General features: G+C 33.9%; 6 protein-coding genes across 6 annotated transcripts; 2 read left to right on the forward strand and 4 right to left on the reverse strand.

Moving 5' to 3' along the window:
* Positions 1-247: 247 nt before the first annotated feature.
* On the reverse strand, positions 248-2,897 carry LOC128961006 (xylosyl- and glucuronyltransferase LARGE2s-like). The gene has a single exon (XM_054307201.1). It carries the CDS (start codon positions 2,728-2,730, stop codon positions 337-339), a length of 2,394 nt encoding a protein of 797 aa, XP_054163176.1. The 5' UTR covers positions 2,731-2,897; the 3' UTR covers positions 248-336.
* A 1,004-nt stretch (positions 2,898-3,901) lies between these two features.
* Positions 3,902-6,860, forward strand: LOC128961008 (WD and tetratricopeptide repeats protein 1-like). The gene is made up of 7 exons (XM_054307203.1): positions 3,902-4,103; positions 4,206-4,462; positions 4,527-4,573; positions 4,637-5,138; positions 5,214-6,277; positions 6,337-6,529; positions 6,602-6,860. The coding sequence occupies exons 2-7, from the start codon at positions 4,331-4,333 to the stop codon at positions 6,782-6,784; spliced, it is 2,121 nt and encodes a 706-aa protein (XP_054163178.1). The 5' UTR covers positions 3,902-4,103; positions 4,206-4,330; the 3' UTR covers positions 6,785-6,860.
* A 700-nt stretch (positions 6,861-7,560) lies between these two features.
* LOC128961011 (cysteine-rich with EGF-like domain protein 2) lies at positions 7,561-9,853 on the reverse strand. Its single transcript, XM_054307208.1, has 5 exons — positions 9,371-9,853; positions 9,149-9,295; positions 8,560-9,076; positions 8,120-8,166; positions 7,561-8,004 (listed from the first exon to the last, which is right to left on the reverse strand). The coding sequence occupies exons 1-5, from the start codon at positions 9,701-9,703 to the stop codon at positions 7,744-7,746; spliced, it is 1,305 nt and encodes a 434-aa protein (XP_054163183.1). The 5' UTR covers positions 9,704-9,853; the 3' UTR covers positions 7,561-7,743.
* A 244-nt stretch (positions 9,854-10,097) lies between these two features.
* On the reverse strand, positions 10,098-13,140 carry LOC128961719 (exosome complex exonuclease RRP44-like). The gene has a single exon (XM_054307978.1). The coding sequence runs from the start codon at positions 12,999-13,001 to the stop codon at positions 10,098-10,100; it is 2,904 nt and encodes a 967-aa protein (XP_054163953.1). The 5' UTR covers positions 13,002-13,140.
* A 564-nt stretch (positions 13,141-13,704) lies between these two features.
* LOC128961012 (uncharacterized) lies at positions 13,705-14,674 on the forward strand. Its single transcript, XM_054307209.1, has one exon. The coding sequence runs from the start codon at positions 13,859-13,861 to the stop codon at positions 14,570-14,572; it is 714 nt and encodes a 237-aa protein (XP_054163184.1). The 5' UTR covers positions 13,705-13,858; the 3' UTR covers positions 14,573-14,674.
* A 435-nt stretch (positions 14,675-15,109) lies between these two features.
* On the reverse strand, positions 15,110-18,501 carry LOC128961007 (translocation protein SEC63 homolog). The gene is made up of 5 exons (XM_054307202.1): positions 18,212-18,501; positions 17,575-17,680; positions 17,366-17,480; positions 15,456-17,294; positions 15,110-15,352 (listed from the first exon to the last, which is right to left on the reverse strand). The coding sequence occupies exons 1-5, from the start codon at positions 18,333-18,335 to the stop codon at positions 15,197-15,199; spliced, it is 2,340 nt and encodes a 779-aa protein (XP_054163177.1). The 5' UTR covers positions 18,336-18,501; the 3' UTR covers positions 15,110-15,196.
* Positions 18,502-21,184: the final 2,683 nt, after the last annotated feature.

Consider the following 21,184-nt stretch of genomic DNA (forward strand, 5'->3'; position numbering starts at 1 on the left):
AAATGTAAAATTCATTCAATACTGTATATAATTATAATAAATTACATAAATTATAGTAAAATTTAGAGTCAAAAAACAAATGACACTAAATATAATTTGTATAACATTTTTTCAAATTTATATAATAAACTATTTTTAGAAATTGAAATCATAATAAATTATAAATTTTGAGTAAATTATCATACATTAAATTACTAAACTTAGGTAATATATATATATTAATAGCTACCAATACTAAATAGGCACTCAATTGTAACATTTATTATATAATTTGATAATAATTGCTAATAAATCTGCAATTTCTTCACAAAAAAAACAAATAAATGGTTTATAAATTTAATGCTTGAAAGTGTCGCTCGCAGTGAATTGTCTGTTATAACGTTTGTTGAGATCTTTAACAAACTCCACTTTCAATATCTTCAAGCACTTCCTATAGGATGAACTGGACCTATATTTGGCAATGTCGAAACTGGGTGCGTGTGGCATATGGACAATGAAAGCATTGGGCAGTACGATAAACTCGTACCCCTGAGCGTACAGTTCCATAATATGCGACACTTTATTCCAGCCGAAGCCCACAAATCTCGTGTCATATTCAGGAATATCGCGCTTAACCACTATATATGGCTCAAAGTCTTGTTCCCAAGTGATCCGATAGGGAGTGGTTGCTGTCCTCCAGTTTGCGTAATTGGTCGGTGCGTGACCTTTGGTCCAAACATGATATCTAAATGTAAACAACGTTCCCATGTCTAGCATTGAAAGTAATTCAGCTTTGGTTTTTGGAAACGATATCCTATAACGTTGTGTCTCAAATGCTGGAACTACCAGTGCTTTCTTCGATGCCGACTCTAATCCCATGGCCGCCACAGAACGCTTTAAGTACTCGTAGAGACCAAACATTGGCAAAAAGTCAACATCTGTTAGAAATACAAATGGAGTGTTGACCTGTTGGAGGGCAACGTTTCGCAAGTGATTAATCGGATAGAAAGGTCCGTCTCTATAGACGATATGATAGCCAATGTTCTTCCGTTCTCTCAATATCTCCGATGTCTGAGCGTATCCAAGAAATTGTTGCACTTCAGAGTCGGACATATACATAGCTAAAGATATGGGTCCCTCCCAGTGCTGACACAAAGCTTCAACCATTTGTAACCTATCCATCGATAGTTGCGCCACAAGCGTGACGTCGTTGCCTTCGGGTGACGGCTCGTAGTCGTATTCAATGTAATACAAGTGTGTTCGGTGTTGAGTGACACGAGACAGACGGAACTCATAGCACGGATCGTCTTCGTCGATCTGATTCATCAAATTTGATGACTCATAATATATGGCATTTTCTTTGGTATTATTACAGCCGATAAGTTCTCTTCTCAAAAGGTTTCCGTCATACTCGAGGAATGTTAGGTAAAGATTGCGGAAAAATTCCAAATGTTTATTCTTGACTTTTAACTTCTTTGGTGAATTCCAGTGAATTATCTTCAGGTCCTGTACTTCAGTATAGCACAGGGCGTCCGACAGTGTATTGTCGCTTAGCTGTACGTTCCACTGACACGGAAGCTTATAGACAAGGAAAGGGTATTGTTTGATAACGGCATTGAAGATGTCCTGATCGGCCAACGAAGTGGACAACATAGACATAAGTTCTTTTTCGGCTACCATTTTCCACACAACTGACCAATTAAACTCTCGTAAACGTTTCAAACTGAATAACATGACACCCGTATTGAATCCCCGACCCAATGCAGGCCACGGTCTGTGATTTTTCCAGAGTTTACCCAAATACCAGTCACTTTGATTCTCGACTAATGCCAGCGACTCTTTGGTCATCTTAGCGAACAGTTTCCATAGTTCAGCGATATCGGTGGCAAACGTAATATCGGTGTCCAATACGATAACTTTGTCCATATTCTGCGGTAATGCTTTCGGTAATACTAGTTTCATGAGTCCGTAGACACCCGAATAGTGTTTGTTCGGTATCCACGACACGTCTGACTGTAGATTGTCGGCCAAATAAAAGCTAACGCCGAGCGCAGGCACTGACCAAGTCTTGAATAGTGTCTGTAGTATCGTATGGGCGATGGAGTCACTGATGAAATGAAAATGAAGCGGATTTTTACGGTAAAACAAAATCGATTTAATTAGAGTCACAACACTTCGCGATGAGTTATATCCGGCGCAGACTATCACCACATGAATGACCTCACATTTAGGAACTATGTCTTCGTGACTATTATGGCAATTATTGGTCAACAGTTTCGTACCGCCGCTATCGTCATCAGCGATCACCAAATTGGTCTCAATCGGCATTGACAATGATTTTTCATCCGTCAATTTATTGCTATTTATATCATTAATATTAATGTCTTTATTAGTTTTTATTTGGCGAACACTATTGGTGTCCACTTTCGGTATATTATTTTGATCATCGGCTTTATGTCTATTATTATTATCATTATCACTATTTTGCTGTTGTTGTTGATCACTCATAATTGAGACCAACTTTTCCCGCGAAATACTCAGCTGTCGTCTTAAGAATTGGTTTTGTTGTTCCACTTCTTTGACCCGTTCGGCGAGTTTGGCCTCGCGATCGGTAAAACCGAGAAAATGACGGCTGGCCTGAGTCCTATCTCTTAACTGTTGATAGATATAGAGACTCATCGGTATTGAACACAACAACACCAGTGACCACAACTGCAACAACTGTCGGCGTCTCATCTTTTTGGTCAACATTACCGAATCCACTTCAATAAATCAATTGGACCCGACTGTCCACTTGATATGATAACAATAATTATTATATGATATTATATATCCTTTATTACCTAATTATCGGCTAATTTTTGGTCACAAAAATTTTGGTCATTTTCTTTGAGTTTTCATTTATCGTCGTTTACTAACTAATTATTTTTGATTTGCATTACAATTGATTTAACAAACAAAACAAATATATTTAATATATAATATGAACATGGTCATTTGACATTAGCATATCATATAACTAACACTGTTGTAAAATGATCTAGATGCTATTTATATATATATATATAGATTAATAAACAACAATACATTATTGTTATATAACAATAGTGATGATTCATTAGCATTTATGGCACATTGTTGTTAACAAACAAAATTATAAATCATGATAAATTCAAAATATTTATTTGTCCATGGTTAAATTTGACAAATTATTTATAACATATTTTTTTTGGTTTGAAAAACTTTGATACCTTTAATGGGTTTTAAATTTTTTTTTCTAGAAAAACATTAATGAAAATGTGATTATCGAAAGTGTAATCATTTTTTTCTGTGTGTATAATATTATTATTTGTTGTGTATTATTATATGTACTGTATATCGATTTGACATACAGTACAGTACTGTACAGTAGTATTACATTACTATATAAATATATTAATGTATAATACTGTACACTATTGTTGTTGTTTATCGCATATAAGCATCGAGTCATTGACATTATTATATTCATTCATTGAATAACTATATGTCAATAACGTGTTTATATAAATATTTCATATATTTATTGGCAAACATGAGCCCAAACCCTCCAAAATGTAAATGACTGACCATTTAGAGAGCTAACTGTGTTTACTATTTATATAAAAATAAAGAGTTTAGAAAAAATAATTATTTATTTTTTAATTATTACATAATATATGACCAAATGTTTGATAGTTTATAAATACTGTATATTGTTATCAATCAAAAACAACAAAATAATAATTATTAGAATATAATAGACAACTATTTATCAATAGTCTAGTCATCATTTGTTGTCTATATTATTGTTGATTTAAAAAACTTATTATTTTTAGTATTTATTTATTTATTTATATTTTCGTGATTTTATTAATAATATCCTATTTATTGTTGAATTCATTGATAATTTTTTTGTTTGTTTATTGTTTTTCTTTTGGTGACAATTATTATTATTTTCGTTGAATGTTTCGGTAATTGTATCAATCAATTAGTAAAGCCGTCGACTAAGCTTAGTCACTAGTGGTCACTTAACTGGTCAGTCAATAAGCGATTTGATGTTAACTGTTATCGATGACACTTTGATGGCCACTTTAGGACTATCGGTAAACAAACAACTAATTTTTTTTCAGACCGATTAATTGGTGACCGAAACTTTGTGTTCACATTATAAGAGACAACTAATCCAATACTTGTTTTTTTTGTAGGTTTGACACAATTTTCTGATATATAAGTAATAAACAGTGATTACATGATCATTAGTATTGACCGAATCGATTGAGAGGACAAATTTTGGTGGCCAAGTGTTGGTCAATTTTTTTTAAAAAGACAAATGGATTCAAAAAATTTGATTCACTGGAAACACAATCGGGAGTACAGCGATCATAATGGACACAAGTTTCAAAGGAAAATGCAGATCAATGGCAATCTTATATCGAGATTAGGTCTCGAAGTGGAACTGGAGGTATAACTTATAAGTTGTGTTTATAAATATTATAGATATTAACCATCAATTTATTCCTCTTAAGGGACACTCTGGTTGTGTTAATTGTCTTGAATGGAATCAAAGCGGAAGGTTTGCGAAAGTGTTGAAAATAATTTTGTATTAAATTTTAAATTTATTGAATTTTTCTGTTAGTCTACTCGCCAGCGGTTCCGATGACGTGCAGATCATAGTATGGGATCCGTTACGCTATAAGAAGTTGCACTGTTTGCAGAGCGGACATCAGGGAAACATATTTTCTATTAAATTTATGCCCAAATCTAATGACAACATTGTCTGTTCGGGTGCGGCCGACTGTAAGGTCAGAGTGCACGACATGAAGGCATCGGAAACTATTCTGGCCTGTGATTGTCATATGGGTCGTGTCAAACGGTTAGCCGTAGCGCCCGACGTGCCTCACATATTCTGGTCGGCCGCTGAGGACGGACTAGTATTACAATATGATTTACGGGAAAAGCACCGGTGCTTTTCAGTTTGCAATAACGTGTTAATCAATTTGATGAACTATAACGGACCCAACGCTGAGGTTAAATGTGTGGCTATTAATCCGATTCGCACCGAATTGATTGCCATCGGAGCTAACGATGCCTTTGTTCGGCTATACGACAGAAGAATGATTTCTTTGCAATCGATTCATGTATTGAAATATTTGTATTTTTTAATTGAAATATTACCGATAATTATATATTTATTATTATTATTACTTTAATAGAATCGTAACGAATTGGGTTCTCGGTATTCATGGGAACGGCGTATGGCTCCGGCCAACAACGACAACATCAGTGAAGAGTCATCCACTTTAACTGATAATTTACCCATTGGTTGTGTCAAATACTTCATTGCCGGACATCTTTTAAGACGAAAAGATAAGAAACGCTATCGCGCTTACGCCTCAACATACCTGTCCTTTAGTCCCGATGGCAACGAATTACTATCTAATTTAGGCTCCGAACAGATTTATCTCTTCGATGTAATAAAACCATCGAAACCGAAATTTTATAACACAGATGTTATGCACAAAAATGGTTATCACAAAGAGTTGGCTGTAAACACTACGACAACAACAACGAGCAATGGTTACCACCATTTGAATGGTGTAGTAAAAGATTGTGAATCACTGGATGTAATACCGAAAAGTGCAATGTTTGACAAAAAATTATATTTGTTTAATTCAACGTTACCTCCGATTATTGACAAAATCAAAACTAAAGCAAACGAACGATTCGACAGATCAAACTATACGCTGGCTATCGATCTCTACAACAAAGCTGTTTCATTGTGTCCGCGAGCGGCTGTTCTCTACGGTAACCGTGCACTCGCTTATATGAACCGCAAATGGGACGGCGATATCTATGCGGCACTTCGTGATTGTTATACAGCTCTTCAACTCGATGGCAATTATTATAAGGCTAACTATAGACTTTGTAAGTGTTTGTTAGCACTGGAATGGTTCCGGGAAGCTAATGATTGTTACGACACGTATAAACAAAAGTTTGCGGAACAGGCAGACACTGACGCCTCACAGAAACTCTATAGAGAGATACAACAGGCCGTCAACAACAAGTCGTCAGACCAATCGTCGACATGTCGTTCAAGAAGTAGTCCCTACACAGAGACCGATAGCAATGGTTCCAATGATGACGTTATCTATAATATGTCTAATGCTGTGAACAGTCAGGAAAGGGAGTGGAGGTCTCTATCTTTTGACTATAAATCTCGATATTGTGGTCACTGTAATACAACTACCGATATTAAAGAGGCCAACTTTTTTGGAAGGTTTGTTTGTTTGACAAATTAAACAATTTGTATTAATTGCTAAAAAATTATGTCTGTAGTGATGGCCAGTATATAATTGCCGGTTCAGATGACGGATCATTCTTTGTATGGGACAGACAAACCACTAACATTGTACGCGTTATGAGAGGTGACGAGTCAATAGTCAATTGTCTGCAACCGCATCCAACTACCTGTTTGTTAGCCACCAGTGGTATCGATCAAGTCGTTAGACTATGGAGTCCGCGACCAGAGGTTAACTATTGATAGATCCCAGAAATAAATAGAAAAGTTATTTACGGTAATTGTTTTTGTTTTGTATTTAAGGACGGCCGTAAAGATGAACGCGAAGTAGAGAACTCGGGTGATGCAGCAATGGCCAACCAAAAACGTATGAATACAGATCCATTGGAAGTGATGTTGGCTAATATGGGCTACAGAGTACCCACAATGTTAGACTCGGAAGACGAAGACTCAGATCAAATAGGTGTTCACTGCAGGACTAGTTAGTAGTACTCATTGTTAGACACATTTTTGACGATATAATAATTATATCTAAACTAATATATTTTATATACAATATATTGTATTTAATTATTATTTTTTTAAAGTAAAACCAGTTGAATAATTTGAATAATTACCGGTATAAATAATTTTGTTTTTATTTTTAAAATTTATATAAGTGAAGTTATATTTATGTAAAAATATGATTTAATTTATAAATAATAAAAAGTTACTAATTAAATAATTTGTTGTAATTATTATTATATAATAATTGTTTTTTGAGCTATTTCATTGAGAAATTAATTTAAAATTAATATTTAATAAAAAACTGTTCATAATTTATTAATTGTTGTTAATTTGTTTAGATTAAACTAATACAAATAAATAAATAACAACAAAAAATTGGATCAAATAATAACAAACTTAACAATACATAAATTAATAAAACTAAATTAATAAATCAATTACTGTAATACTATTTAATAAATATTCATAAAAGAAATTATCATAATAATTATCATTATATTTATCAATACTTGTATTACGAGTATATAAACTTACAAAACGATATTCATAATTAATAATTACCGTAAATTGTATGAAATTATTTATATCCTATACCAGTAGTAAAACTGCGAGTAATATATCAATATACTAAATGCTAAATAATATAAATAATAATAATCTGTACATTGATTTTGCTTATGTAACCAAATTGACTATAATTTATATCAAACTGTATCAATCAATTATTTTTAAATAATTACCGTAATAATACAGTACTAAATGTGCAATAATTACTAAACTGGAATCTATGGAAGCAGTTGGGATAAGCCCTACAAGATTACGGTAAGCTTATGGGAGTAAAACCAGATCAACTCATTATTTTTTGTGGACATCAACTTTGGAATGTTAGCTATAAAAAACATTGGTAGTATTAAATGTTGAATACCAGATTTTGTTGGTTACATATTGAAGCCCCAGTTGGCTAACGGGTTAAATATGTCGTCCTTAAGTGTAAACTCAGATATCGTAATATATACGCCGACCACTACACCGATAACCGATGCCACGTATATGTTGTTGCGGAATATAATACAAGTGGCCACACATAGACCCAGGTATGTGGCATACCTGGCCAGTGATATATGAACTTCTCGTTTGTTCGAATTTACGTCAATACAGATGTCATTGTTTAAGACATAATTTGGTGCACATTTAAGGCACTGATTGATAGATTATGAAAAAATGAGAAAAAATAAGTTTTTATAAGATTAGCTAAAAAAAAATTAAATCATAATCTTTTTATCAATAAATTATTTTTTTWAAAAAGATAATCACCGAATCAGGTCCGTCACCATTACATCCGTCGCAGGCTTTGTCACATTCTTTATAAGAAAAAATTTGAAACAAATATTACAATTTTTTTATTTGTTGATAATTATCGACAAATCATTTATAAAATCAATAAAATAAAATCAATTAAAAAATTATATTTTATTAATTTCAACAAAAAAATAAATAAAAACAATTATAAATAGAAAATAAAATGACTAATTTTGAACTATACTTATGATAATAACTTATTCATTACAATTAGATTTAATTAAAAATTAAACTAAAATAATATCATTTATATTTTCGTCTCTTATCTTTCAATTGTCTAAACAATCGTTTAAAATCACGGCATTTATAAAGGAGTTGAGGACTCGGATAGTGGAGTACAGGATTGGCTACCGTTCCGCTCGGACACTGGTATCGCAATGATAAGAGACACTTACGGTAACAATAATAGGAGCCCTCAGTGTTGATGCAAAAGGCGTTAGTCTCGCACGGAGTGACTCCGAGATCGACGCACTCGTCCACATCAAGACAACCGTAATCGTTGTCCCAGATATAGCCCGTTCCGCATACCAAACAACCTTTAGGACCTGAGGACCGACATCCGTCTTGACATGACTTATGGCATTCTTGACATATTGGAAGACCGTCTTCGGTGGTATCGTTTTTGAAATAGTTTTTCGCACACATATTACACAGATTACCGGTAAACCCGGCGTCGCACAGACACTTGCCGGTACCGTCGGTCGAACCATTACCCGAACAATAGCCTCTATTATTGCACACTTTATAGGGATATCCCGGACATGGCGTACAGTTTGGTCCGTAATGGTTGTCCGGACAACAGGCCTTCATTTTGTTCATACAGAGATAGTCATACAATGTCTCTCCCGATTGACGTTTTGTGAACCACCAGTTCTCAATTTGGGGCTCATATTCTTCAGCCAAATGATGACACTGTCAACACAACACACAGACAGATATCTTAGTTATATAATCATTGTTTATCAATACGACAAAAACAAATACCTGATCCTTTCCTGAGCTCAGTTCATTGCACAACATTTCCTGTATTTCAGTTAATCTGATCTCTGAGTTAGAGTATGACCGGAGTTTCGACTCTTCCCAATTGGTGTCTCCGCCTTCAAACTTACCGCGTTTGGTGCGCTCCAGACCCTATAGTATTGGATCAAAAGAGGTGATAACCATTAAAAATCAAAATTATTATCAATAATATTGTATATTAATTACCGCATCAAATGATTCGGTTAAGACGCGACACTTTTGACACAAAGTCAACGATTGATCACCACTTTGTCCGCTTCGATGATAATCTGGTTGTGACAACGGCAGGTCACCGATGGCACTGGTGGTCACCGGTATTAATGATAGTAACAATAGTATGAAAAATATTATCAAAACTATGGTATTGACCATAACTTTCGTATTATAAGAGCCAGTCTTCGGCAAGTCGTGTCTCAAACTCTTATTACACGTCATGTTATGACCACTCGAGTCGATGTCGTCGTCGCCGTCATCGTTGGTCACTAACTTGTCATTGCGCTTGTTTTGGCTCCTATTCATTGCTTCATCAACTCAATCGATGACTCTCTATCACCTCAATTGGTCACTGATATCACCAAATTTGATGAACGGTTTTAAACGACAACTGTTTTGCCGGTCTTTCACTGCTTTTTATATAACGCTATAATAAACACAACAAACAAGAGCTCAATGTTTTGGTTATAAATTATATTTATATAACTTATATAATCACAAAAATACAATATTAACGTTACGTTACCTCATATGTGGGGCACTGTTAGGGGTAATACCTGTGCCGTCAAAGAGACATAATTTTGTAATAATAATTAAGTAAAAGAAAACTAGTTTTAAAAAACTTAATTTTATTGTTTATTACATTAAAAATAATTAATATAATATATACTGTATTTTTAACATTTTAACAATAATTTTTTCATGTTTTCTGTCTCTTATTTGATGATTTATTGGTTACCATTTCAATGTCAAACGGTTTGATTATATCAACAACTAATCGCTGTCTCAAACTAACATTGTTGTCACTGATTGATAGCCGCACCCGAAGCGGATCAAAGTGTCGAAACTTATGATTGCGGGGAAGATATTCTTGGGTCAGCTCTTTGTTGTCGTACAACCAATCTGTTGATGTCTTGTTCATAAAATAGCTCACTTCCAGTGCCAGATGTGGCAAAAATATTTGAAATGCATTCTTCTTAATGTTCATTATATAGCCGTCCTCTTCGAGCGGTTGTCCACCCGATCGTTCTTTAATATAGAGTAGTGAATGCAAATTGTTAGACTCTCGGGACGCCTCCCGTGCATTCTTGTTGCGGATGTTGATGTGGTCGCAGATGGCCGTCATATAGCGTTTGTTGAGAAGTGACGCGTCCAGTGCTTCATATTCGATGACATGACTAAGCAATCGGTGAACCATGAGATCGGCGTATCGCCTGATGGGTGATGTAAAGTGTGTATAGATTGGTGTGGCTAAGCCGTAGTGGTCGAAGGAGTCATCGGTTCCTGTGAGGGCACCGCTACAGAAATAGACGGCCTGTGACATCATACGTGTGGTTGTCATTCGTAAAAGTAAATTCTTGTATGGATTATTCGGATCGCGTACACTGTCTAAACTTCGCGATAACGTCTTGCCATCGGTAACATCGATGTCAACTCCCAAAGCTTTGCCAACATTTATCAGTTCATCAAAGTTTGTTTTACTTGGTTTCGGATGACGTCGTAGTAGAGAAAGTTCGGGAAACACTTCATTAATTTTCTGGGCAACAGCTATGTTAGCCAATAACATGAACTCCTCGATCATTGAGTTTGTGTCCAAAACTTGTTTTGCCTGAATCTCGAAAACATTTTCATGTGTTTCGGAATCAATTTCAAGAAATTTAATTTCATTAGCCGAAGCTAACACAAGAGCGCCCGCTTCCAGACGTTTTCGTTTCAATATCTTCGAGATGGCCAACAATCGTCGCAAACCTTGTGTCACATCATCGATCATATTCGGCGAATCGATGCGCATCTGTGCCTCGGCGTAAGTCATTGCGCCGCGAGATTTAATCACCGATTTGGTAAATTTTGAGCTCTTTATTTCAGCGGTTTTGGCGTCGATGAGCCAAATAACGCTGAATGTCAACCTTTCGACGTCCTGATGCAGTGAACAAAGATCTGAGCTCAAGAGTGTCGGAATCATATCAATACGCTGTCCAACTAAGTAAACACTGGTCCCTCTGTTGGACGCCTCCTTGTCCAGAGGTGTATTGGGTTTAATAAAATGGGATACATCGGCGATATGAACGCCAACTTCATAGATACCATTGCCAATGTCTTTACAATGAAGTGCATCGTCGATGTCAGTACATCCGGGAGGATCTACTGAACAAATGGCTTCGTTGCGCAAATCAATTCTATTAACAAAATCTTCTTCACGTAATTTCCAGTCTTTGCCTTCTTTAGGCAAACAATTCATCACTTCTCTGGAAAATTGAATATACGGAACATCTTTTTCAAGTAAAATCACTTCAGTTTCGGTTTTCTTGTCGCCAATCGGACCAACAGATCTTATATAATGTCCTTTTGGATACTTCGAGTCTATTAACCAGTTATCGATTGCGACGACAATCCTCTGTCCTTTAATCTGTTCATATTGTCGCGTCTCAATCCTAACCATAGGTAAAGATCGATCAAACGGAACAAACAGATACCTATTGCTAGTCGAAGATACGTTTATATTCTCATTGCGTGGTCTGAGGACACCACAACTTTGCCGCAATTTTCGTCTAATTATAGATACAATTTTACCCATTGGTTGTTTCACATTCTGCTTATTGTCTTCTTCACCTAAAATCATCTTCTCTTCTCTTTCTTCTTCAATCTCGCCTTTGTCTTCAACGCCTTCTTCGACAGTTAAAACAATGTTTGATTTTGCCTTCCATTCACTTTCAGGTAACACCTCAATGGCAACAATGTCTTCATGAAGGGATCTATTGATAGCTTTTGATCCCTGTATTACAATATTTATTTCTTCTCCATTTCTTGTGATTGGAACCATTCCTTCCAAATAGTTTAGACGATTGGAAAAATACTTTCCCTGAAAATACTTTCCCGATCTGATACCCGACTGAACCACTTCTAATGGTAAGTACTCGTCATACAAAGGTTTGAGACCTTTTTCGTACTCTCCAGTGGATGACATATCGGCCAACTTGTCCACCAAATTGATGCTATTTTTTAATGACTTCACGTATTCATCAAATGGAGAGCACACTATGTTTTTTGTCTTCAGTTTAATGTTTCGATAATTGACAACAAAAACAACTTTGATATCACAACTCTTGAAATGATTTTGAAGCCATTCGGCGCCCGAAACCAGTAATCGTTGTCTGTATTCAGCAATGGTTTCACCGAAAACTCTTTCACTGAACGTCTCCTTATTGTATTCATTGAGAAACACGTAAAACCTTTTTTCGGCCATTGATTGCTTGATCTTTGTCAGCACCGAAATGTTACGCTTGACCTCATCCCAGACCGTTTGCATCAGTATGACATCGGYGCCAAAATTTTCGTCCACCAATACGTCCGACTGATGTTCGAGAACACCGAAATCGGGTATTACATAGTGAGCCGAACGACACAGACTGCTGATGTCGGCGCGCGGCCGATCACTCAGGTAGGCTCTCGGCGCAAACCGATTGTCTACCGGTAACTTAAACGGTCGACAATCGGCACAGGAATCGCGGCCACAGTGTATGTCATCGCGGAGATAATGTTCGCGAACCACTTTAATGATGGATCCCTTCTTCGTCTTTCGGTGAAACACTTTGACGGCACTCATGTTGGTGTTCGCCGATGATTACTACTTCGGTAATCAATTAATTGGCCGATAATTATAGTATTATTATTATTATTATTCTATGAAATGATAAGCGATTTAAATGTTGACAAAAATTAATGTAATTTTATTTTAAAACACATGTCATATAAAAAAAAAGGGATATAATGTAAAGTATGAGCTGTGATTACACCCTCTATTAGATTGAAACTTAACTATTGTGTTAACACTACTAAAGCTACTTATTGTTAAATATATAGTACATTTTACAGTTATGAAAAACTAATTGATCAATAATAAGCACTTAATAGTTTATTAATTAAGTGCAAAATTAATTATTTAGAAATTATTAATTATGGTGTAATACCATTAAAATTTAGGTTAGGTTGCGGGGCGTACACCAGGTTAGGTAACGTTAGGTAACACTAATTTACTATTACTTGACTACTATTGCTTGCTTTCTATGTATATGTTATACTGTATAACATAGACAGTGTATAGTTTTAGTTAAACTAATATCCAATAGAGGGGGTATACACAGCTCCTACTCTAAATTTTGCCCAAAAAAAGTTTTATCACATGTTTAACAAAATTATGATATTTTTATATAACGTAACGCTATTATATAGTTAGGGATTATTAGTTAATGCATACTATTTGTATGTATTATTAATTTGTGTGGAATTATATTTAAGAACATGTTTTTAAGTGTAACGTTGTGTATGAATTGGACATCCATTTGATTTGTTATTGTTTTGTCTCACAAATCTTGCGGTACTTGAAATATAGGCCATCCTTTTTGGCCATAATTTACCGAAAAATACATATTTTTAATCAGTTGAAGACAACACTTTGAGGATATGTTACCGACCAAAGTGTTAATTAATTTGTCACAACATTACCGAAGTGGCCTCAAGTCGGCTCTCGTCGGCACGACATGTGTTTTGCGACAATATTGGCCACAATGGCTGCAACAGAACCGCGGTATGGCGGCCGCACCAACAGCTACTGGCGCGCAACCAATTGGTAAACGACGGTTTCGATTACCGGTCGAAAAAGACGCGGACAAACTGGTGACACATTGTTGTGGCGCTAATTATTTTAAAGACGGCGAAGAGATCAAACTGAAGGCTGACGAAGAATATCCCGATTGGATTTGGCAGTTAAGACTTAATTATCCGCCAAACATACATGAATTGGARCCAAATACCAAAGAATATTGGGAACGACTGGCGATTGTTGGCCAACAACGCGAATGGAGACAACGTCGGGTATCGAGACAGAGGTTTAAGATAGTGTCCGAACGACTGATTCAATCGGAAAAATTGAGATATCGAAGACGTTTCAGAGCACTGACCTGGAAGTACTTCGATGCCGGCTATGATGTCATCGAACACTCAGAACGGGAGGACCACTGGAATATGGAGCTCAAGGATAGGTTCAGAGAACCCGATGAAAAGGAAACATTTTATCCGGGAATCGATTCCGTGACCATTCCTCACGAAGTATCAGCCAATCGGTTAGCAGTAAGAGATCCCAATACATATCAAAAGGCCGGACATTTTGGTCATTAATTTTAGTTTTTACCGGTAATGTTGTTTCAATTATATTAAAATATAAGAAGTTATTATCAATCAAATATTATAAATAAATATTTAATAATTTATATATCAATATATAAAACATCAATTAATAATAATTTGTATTATAATAAAACATTAAATATATGAGTTTATTATTTGAAGAAATTTTAAAAAATAATTCTTCAAATAATATATATTCATATATAATATATATCAATATATTTAATAAAAATGTCATTAAAAAATTGCTAATTGAGTGCAAATTTAGTGAACAGATCCAGAAATTAAAAATATAATATGACATTAATTTTTCTATAATATATATATGACTTCACAAAATATAACTAATGAAATGACAATTAGACTTAGATAAGTATAAAATAATTATCAAATAATATACAAATAAGTTATAAACACTTACAGTATATAAAATATATATTCTTTCATATGTATTACAGTTTTTTAAAATAATTAATTACTCTATAAATTATGTAATAATAATAGTTATTAATAGTGTCAATGGGTTGCCATAAATTTTTTACGAGCAATTTTTTTAATATATATATACTGTATATAAAAAACAATTAATTTTACAATCAATGTATAAAATTAGTTTTAATCGTCTAAATCGTCATCACTTTCATCCGTACTATTAACCAAATCTGAGTCTTCAACCGCACTGTCTTCGTCTTTGTTTACCTCTTCCTCGTCTTCAGAGATGTCCCATTGCGGGTGACTTTCTATTTGTTTTGGCGCTTCCTTTACGTCAAGCTATAAGTGATTGGAAAAAATATTTTTATTACAAAAATCAGTGGTCGAACCAAATGATAATTTTTTTCTCAATAAAAAAACTGAAGAAACAGTGAACACTTACTTTGATAATCTTAGAGATATCGAAATCGACATAAGAATCGCTTCGAACGATCACAGAATAGGTGTATTGTCCTGGTTTTGATGGCGCCGTAAACTTAAGTTCGACGTCTTCTTTCTCGACCAGATTTGTCATTAAATATGGAACAGTTATAAGAGCTTTTCGTTTTTTATCCGCCAAATATATCCACCAATATTCTTGTTTGTCTTCAGGAAAGTATGGACAGTGAACAGAATGCGATTGTTTTGACTTTCCTTCCAACACTTCCTTCTTTTTCGATACATTACTCTGGAAGTCATCCCAATTGTCATCATCTTCTGGTTCGCTAACGTCCTGCTCCTGTGCTTTAACCTGTTTATTATTGTCGGATTCTTCACCTTCTGAATCACTTTCATCCGATCCTTTATCACTTCTATCCTCATCACTCTCTTCGTCTTCTTTCTTAGTTTTCTGTGAGTTCTTGACGGCGGCTAATGCCTGGCTATTGTTGGCTTCTGTGGTCTCCTTATTTTGGCTCTGATTTTGTGGTTTCTTCTTCACAATCTTCTGTGGTTTCTTGCTTTTGGTTCCTTTTCCTCCCTTTTTCTTCCCTTTTGTTTGCTTTTCCCAGGCTTTAGGTTTCTTTGTCTCGTTGTTACCGACTTTGCCATCGGTGTCACCCAACAGTAGATTTTCTTTTTCATCAAACTCTTCTTCATTATCGATAGAACTTTTCTCTTCGATTAACTCTTTGTCAAATAAAACAGACATATTCTGTCGACAGAGTGTCACAGTGACGGTAACAATAGCGCCGGCAGTTATATTTCCAGCGTCTTCGTCGTCAAGTACTTCAGATCGGACATCAATCTCAAGCAAAGGCATCTTCGAGACGACATTCATAACATCATCGTATTGTTCATCTGAAAGATTCCTTAACATCGATCTTCGTTCATCTGATTTCATGGCTGCCAATTGCCGAATACTTCGGACATTCCTCTTACGTGTTGTAAAATGTCTTAACATATCTTCGCCAATGTTTGGCAACTGTAACAATGAGTTCTTGGAGTCCCAGAGAGCCTGAACTATCAGAGCACTCAATTTCATAGCGTTCTCCAATGTATCCAAATTGGGTATTCTTGCAATACGACCGGCCAGTGCCAGCATTGTTAACTGTGACACACACTGAACAAACTCTTGTAAAAGATATGGACCTTTGGACACAATATATATTTTGTCGATCTCTAGCGAATTGGGTGGTAAATTCATACGACTCAGATGAGCGTGAAGAAGGGCACGAGCTTTGATACTATAAGTGAAACAAAGTGGCCGTTCCTTGTTTTTCTCGCCCAAATTGGGCAACATTTTCATCAATTGTGGCACTTCTTCATTATCTGACGGCCGTTCGATGACTTCGCTGTTATGATTGCGTTCAAACTCAAGACTGGCCGCCAAAACCATTAGCACTCTTTTGAGTATCATTTGAGGTGTTTTGTGAATAAAATAATAGTAAAGTTGTGTCGTGTCTAACAGCACCTGATCGCCGCCGTATTTGACGGAACGGTACCACCAAATACCGACAGCAACAGGCAATGCAATCATAAAGACGAGCGCATATAAGCCGAGCACAAGAAAAGAGTTTTCCTTCTCGACAATCCAAGAGGGAAGTGCTATACCAAAAGACATAGCTCCGGGACCATCGGGATTGCCATATGTTTCCCAGTTTTTGCGCGCTTCCTCATCCGTAAGCGCCGCATATGCTTTGGCTATCTTCAAAAATTTCTTCTCATCACCGGTTTCTTTGTCCGGATGGTAGATAAGACTCAGTCGACGATAGGCTTTCTTAATCTCTGAGGTCGACGAACCCTTTGATTCAATCAAATAATTAGTTAATAATTAATATTAAAATATTTCTTTCATTTTATTTTTCTGCGAACCGGATCAATCTGTAAAATCTCAAACGGATCCCAATTGATATAGTCATTGGTCAGATGTCCCACTTTGTAAGCGCAGACAAACAGTGCTAACCATCCAAAGATTAACAGTAGTTTGCTGTCAAAAACAAAGACACAAAAGATTAATCACATGAGTTGATCACAACAATAACAAGTGATCTCTTAAATGGTTGACTGAATGAATACAATACATGATTCTGTTCTTGATTTTGAGGAAGGGTTCCTTATTATTCAGATAACTCTGCTTATGAGCGCATTGTTCGCAATGACACTGCTTTCTGTCCTTCTTGTTGTCATCTGATCCATCAATATATATATATAAAGATATATCAATTCAAATGGTTAGCAAATTTTATTGTTTCAATAAATATATTTAAATTTAATTTATTATCTAATGTATTGATAAATGGCCTAATAATTAGCTAATAATAAGCTATTATTTATATAGTCTATCAAATCAATGGTATTAATTGATTGTCAATAAAACTAATAAATATATGATAAGTAAATTTAAATATCATATTATATGTGAATTGATATCCTATTACCAGAAAAATCTCATATAATATATATATATATATAAAAGCAATTAATTTTTTTTCAGGGATTATATTAATTGTAATAAAACTAATTCACTAACTGTTAGCCAAAAAACATATGCAAAACAATTAATAAAATAAAATAATTTAACAAAAATATTTTAAATGCTTTGAATGTATGAATGAATGCATGCATTAATAGTACACGTAATCATCGCAACCATACATCAGCTAAATACACATTTTGACAACACATGACACGACTGTCCCTCTAATGTCAAAATCTAACCTTTTTTCGGTGACTTTGGCCAGAAATAGTAAGTACAGGGAATGACAACCAGTGCCAGAAATGATAGCAAAAAGTAGAAGAAAGTGCCGCCACTTTCGTCGTACTGAAACTTGGATCCGGCCATTGCTTTAGTTGACGGCACCGATAGCTCACATATACACCAACAACAAAAAACACTGGTATTACTGTAATAATATTATTACACAACACAACACTGTAGACACATAAACCAGTGATATATGTGTTAGAGTACAGCCAGTCATGTATAGAGTGAGGCACTGGATATGTCTAAACAAACCGTTGGCTTGTATTGAGAGAGAGAGAGAGAGAGAGAGAGAGAGAGAGAGAGAGAGAGATAGAGAGAGAGCACTGGTATGTGAGAAATATGCGGTTCATTTGAATCAAATAAATTAAGAGAAAGACGGAAAACGAAGTTTTGTTTTATTTAATTAATTAAAAAATTAATTAAAATTTCTAAAAACTTAATTGAAATGTATGTTTGTGTGACAAACATATATTTAAATGTTTTCATTTATTTTTTATTTTTTTTTATTTGTGTCAATAAATACTAATGGTTTGGTTATTAAAATTGTGATGAATTGAAACCACAGATTATATTATGTGGTTATTCTTCGAGAAACAATGAGGTAATATCGATAATATCGTCTGAAGACATTGTGGTCATATCGTCTGATAACGGAGGTGTATAGCCATCGTCATCGTCAATATTGTCGAAACTATAGGACAAGTTGGGGAGTCGGGTGAGGACGTGGCCACGGATGGCTTCCCACATATTGTCAATTGTTCTGTCAATCTCTTCCTCGTCATTGTCGCCGATATTCAACAGTGTTTGCAACAGTTCTTCTTGTTTTTCTCTTTGTTGTTGCGCTTCAATGAGTTTGGTCTGCAATTCACTGACAATTGTCTCATAGTTGCCGACGAGTTCACAGACAGCGCCAATCATTTTCAGACGTAAACCGGAAATCTGGTTGAAGTCATCATCGGTGCGAATGTTGTGCCGAATGCTTGTCATTGTCTGCCGACAAACGGGACAATTGTCGTGTTTTGATGTCCACGTCAACAGACATCTCAGACAAAATTCGTGTCCACAGTCTGTTAGTCGACACTTGTCTTCGATCGGCAACAAACATATGCAACAAATTGTCGTATCGGTAGTTATGGTAGAGTCAGACATGTATTGTTTTTTTAAAATTTGGTTATTAATATGCAATTTACTGTTAATTACTGTTTACTTTATTTATTTTATATTTAATTTGTAAATAATTTAATTAATTAAATTTTGAAATTACTTTGAGATTTAAATCGCGATATTAATAGTAATTATTGTGCATTTGATTAATATATTATATAATTTGGAAAAATAATTGCAATATATTAATACAGTATTAAGAATATAAGTTACAATATAAACATAAAAAATTATGTTTATGTTAAATTGTTTCTAACTGTAAATTTGACATGTATATTGAAATATACTAAATTTATCAAGGTCCTTATAGCTATAAAGTTTTTAAAAAATATATATATATTTGTAAACATTATTAAACAGTGATATATGGCATATGACATAAAAATAATATATATCATATTTATTGCAAAATATACAGTAATAATAATTATTAGAATTTAAAATAATGCATTTTAATAAAGTAAATATTATAAATAATACTTTATTTAATTTATTTAATAATAACATGTATTATAGTAAGATTATTTGCTAATTATATTTTTTCTAACTCTATTTATAAATATTTTACTAGTTTTACCCGCGCAACATGTATAGTATTGCATACTCTTACTAATTGCTTAACAAAATTCTTTATAATGAGACCTATAGATATACATATACAATAGTCAACTACAATTATAATTCTGATTATAAATGACTATTTTGCTATATTTATGCTATCCATATAAACGTCTATAAAAAAAGTTCGCGCTATTAAAAATTGATGATTTTTTTGCTATAATGTTGTATACATGTACAGTTACAATATATGTAAAAATAAATTTACGCAATCAAGAGAAACGTCTTTGAAACTGTTAAGCAATATTAAAATTTTTTAGTTAAAATGTAGAATACATATGTAGTTAAAATCTAAGTAAAAATAAATTTATGCTATCCATATAAACGTCTATAAAAAAAGTTCGCGCTATTAAAAATTAATGATTTTTTTGTATAATGTTGTATACATGTAAAGTTACAATATATGTAAAAATAAATTTACGCAATCATAAAAAACGTCTTTGAAACTGTTAAGCAATATTAGAATTTTTATTTTTTTAGTTAGATTGTAGAATACATATGTAGTTAAAATCTAAGTAAAAATAAATTTACGCAATCAAGAGAAACGTCTTTGAAACTGTTAAGCAATATTAGAATTTTTTAGTTAAAATGTAGAATACATATGTAGTTAAAATCTAAGTAAAAATAAATTTATGCTATCCATATAAACGTCTATAAAAAAAGTTCGCGCTATTAAAAATTAATGATTTTTTTGTATAATGTTGTATACATGTAAAGTTACAATATATGTAAAAATAAATTTACGCAATCATAAAAAACGTCTGAAACTGTTAAGCAATATTAGAATTTTTATTTTTTTAGTTAGATTGTAGAATACATATGTAGTTAAAATCTAAGTAAAAATAAATTTACGCAATCAAGAGAAACGTCTTTGAAACTGTTAAGCAATATTAGAATTTTTTAGTTAAAATGTAGAATACATATGTAGTTAAAATCTAAGTAAAAATAAATTTATGCTATCCATATAAACGTCTATAAAAAAAGTTCGCGCTATTAAAAATTAATGATTTTTTTGTATAATGTATACATGTAAAGTTACAATATATGTAAAAATAAATTTACGCAATCATAAAAAACGTCTTTGAAACTGTTAAGCAATATATTAGAATTTTTAGTTAAAATTTTTTAGTTAGATTGTAGAATAC

This window comes from Oppia nitens, unplaced genomic scaffold (genome assembly GCF_028296485.1).
Source record: "Oppia nitens isolate AA-2021 unplaced genomic scaffold, nextdenovo-longstitch-racon4-pilon3 scaffold5_pilon_pilon_pilon, whole genome shotgun sequence".
NCBI lineage: Eukaryota > Metazoa > Arthropoda > Arachnida > Sarcoptiformes > Oppiidae > Oppia > Oppia nitens.

Bases quoted from the DNA above. Each gene is read 5' to 3' on its own strand.
- LOC128961007 (XM_054307202.1), bottom strand. From the start codon at position 18,335: ATGGCCGGATCCAAGTTTCAGTACGACGAAAGTGGCGGCACTTTCTTC. The intron at 17,481-17,574 runs GTATTGTATTCA...TGTTTTTGACAG, and splicing joins AAAATCAAGAACAGAATCAT to CAAACTACTGTTAATCTTTG. The intron at 17,295-17,365 runs GTTCGCAGAAAA...ATTGAATCAAAG, and splicing joins AGATTTTACAGATTGATCCG to GGTTCGTCGACCTCAGAGAT.
- LOC128961006 (XM_054307201.1), bottom strand. From the start codon at position 2,730: ATGTTGACCAAAAAGATGAGACGCCGACAGTTGTTGCAGTTGTGGTCA.
- LOC128961008 (XM_054307203.1), top strand. From the start codon at position 4,331: ATGGATTCAAAAAATTTGATTCACTGGAAACACAATCGGGAGTACAGC. The intron at 4,463-4,526 runs GTATAACTTATA...ATTCCTCTTAAG, and splicing joins GTCTCGAAGTGGAACTGGAG to GGACACTCTGGTTGTGTTAA. The intron at 5,139-5,213 runs GTATTGAAATAT...TTACTTTAATAG, and splicing joins TTTCTTTGCAATCGATTCAT to AATCGTAACGAATTGGGTTC.
- LOC128961011 (XM_054307208.1), bottom strand. From the start codon at position 9,703: ATGAATAGGAGCCAAAACAAGCGCAATGACAAGTTAGTGACCAACGAT. The intron at 9,296-9,370 runs GTAATTAATATA...CCAATACTATAG, and splicing joins TAACCGAATCATTTGATGCG to GGTCTGGAGCGCACCAAACG. The intron at 8,005-8,119 runs GTGATTATCTTT...TCTATCAATCAG, and splicing joins ATGGTGACGGACCTGATTCG to TGCCTTAAATGTGCACCAAA.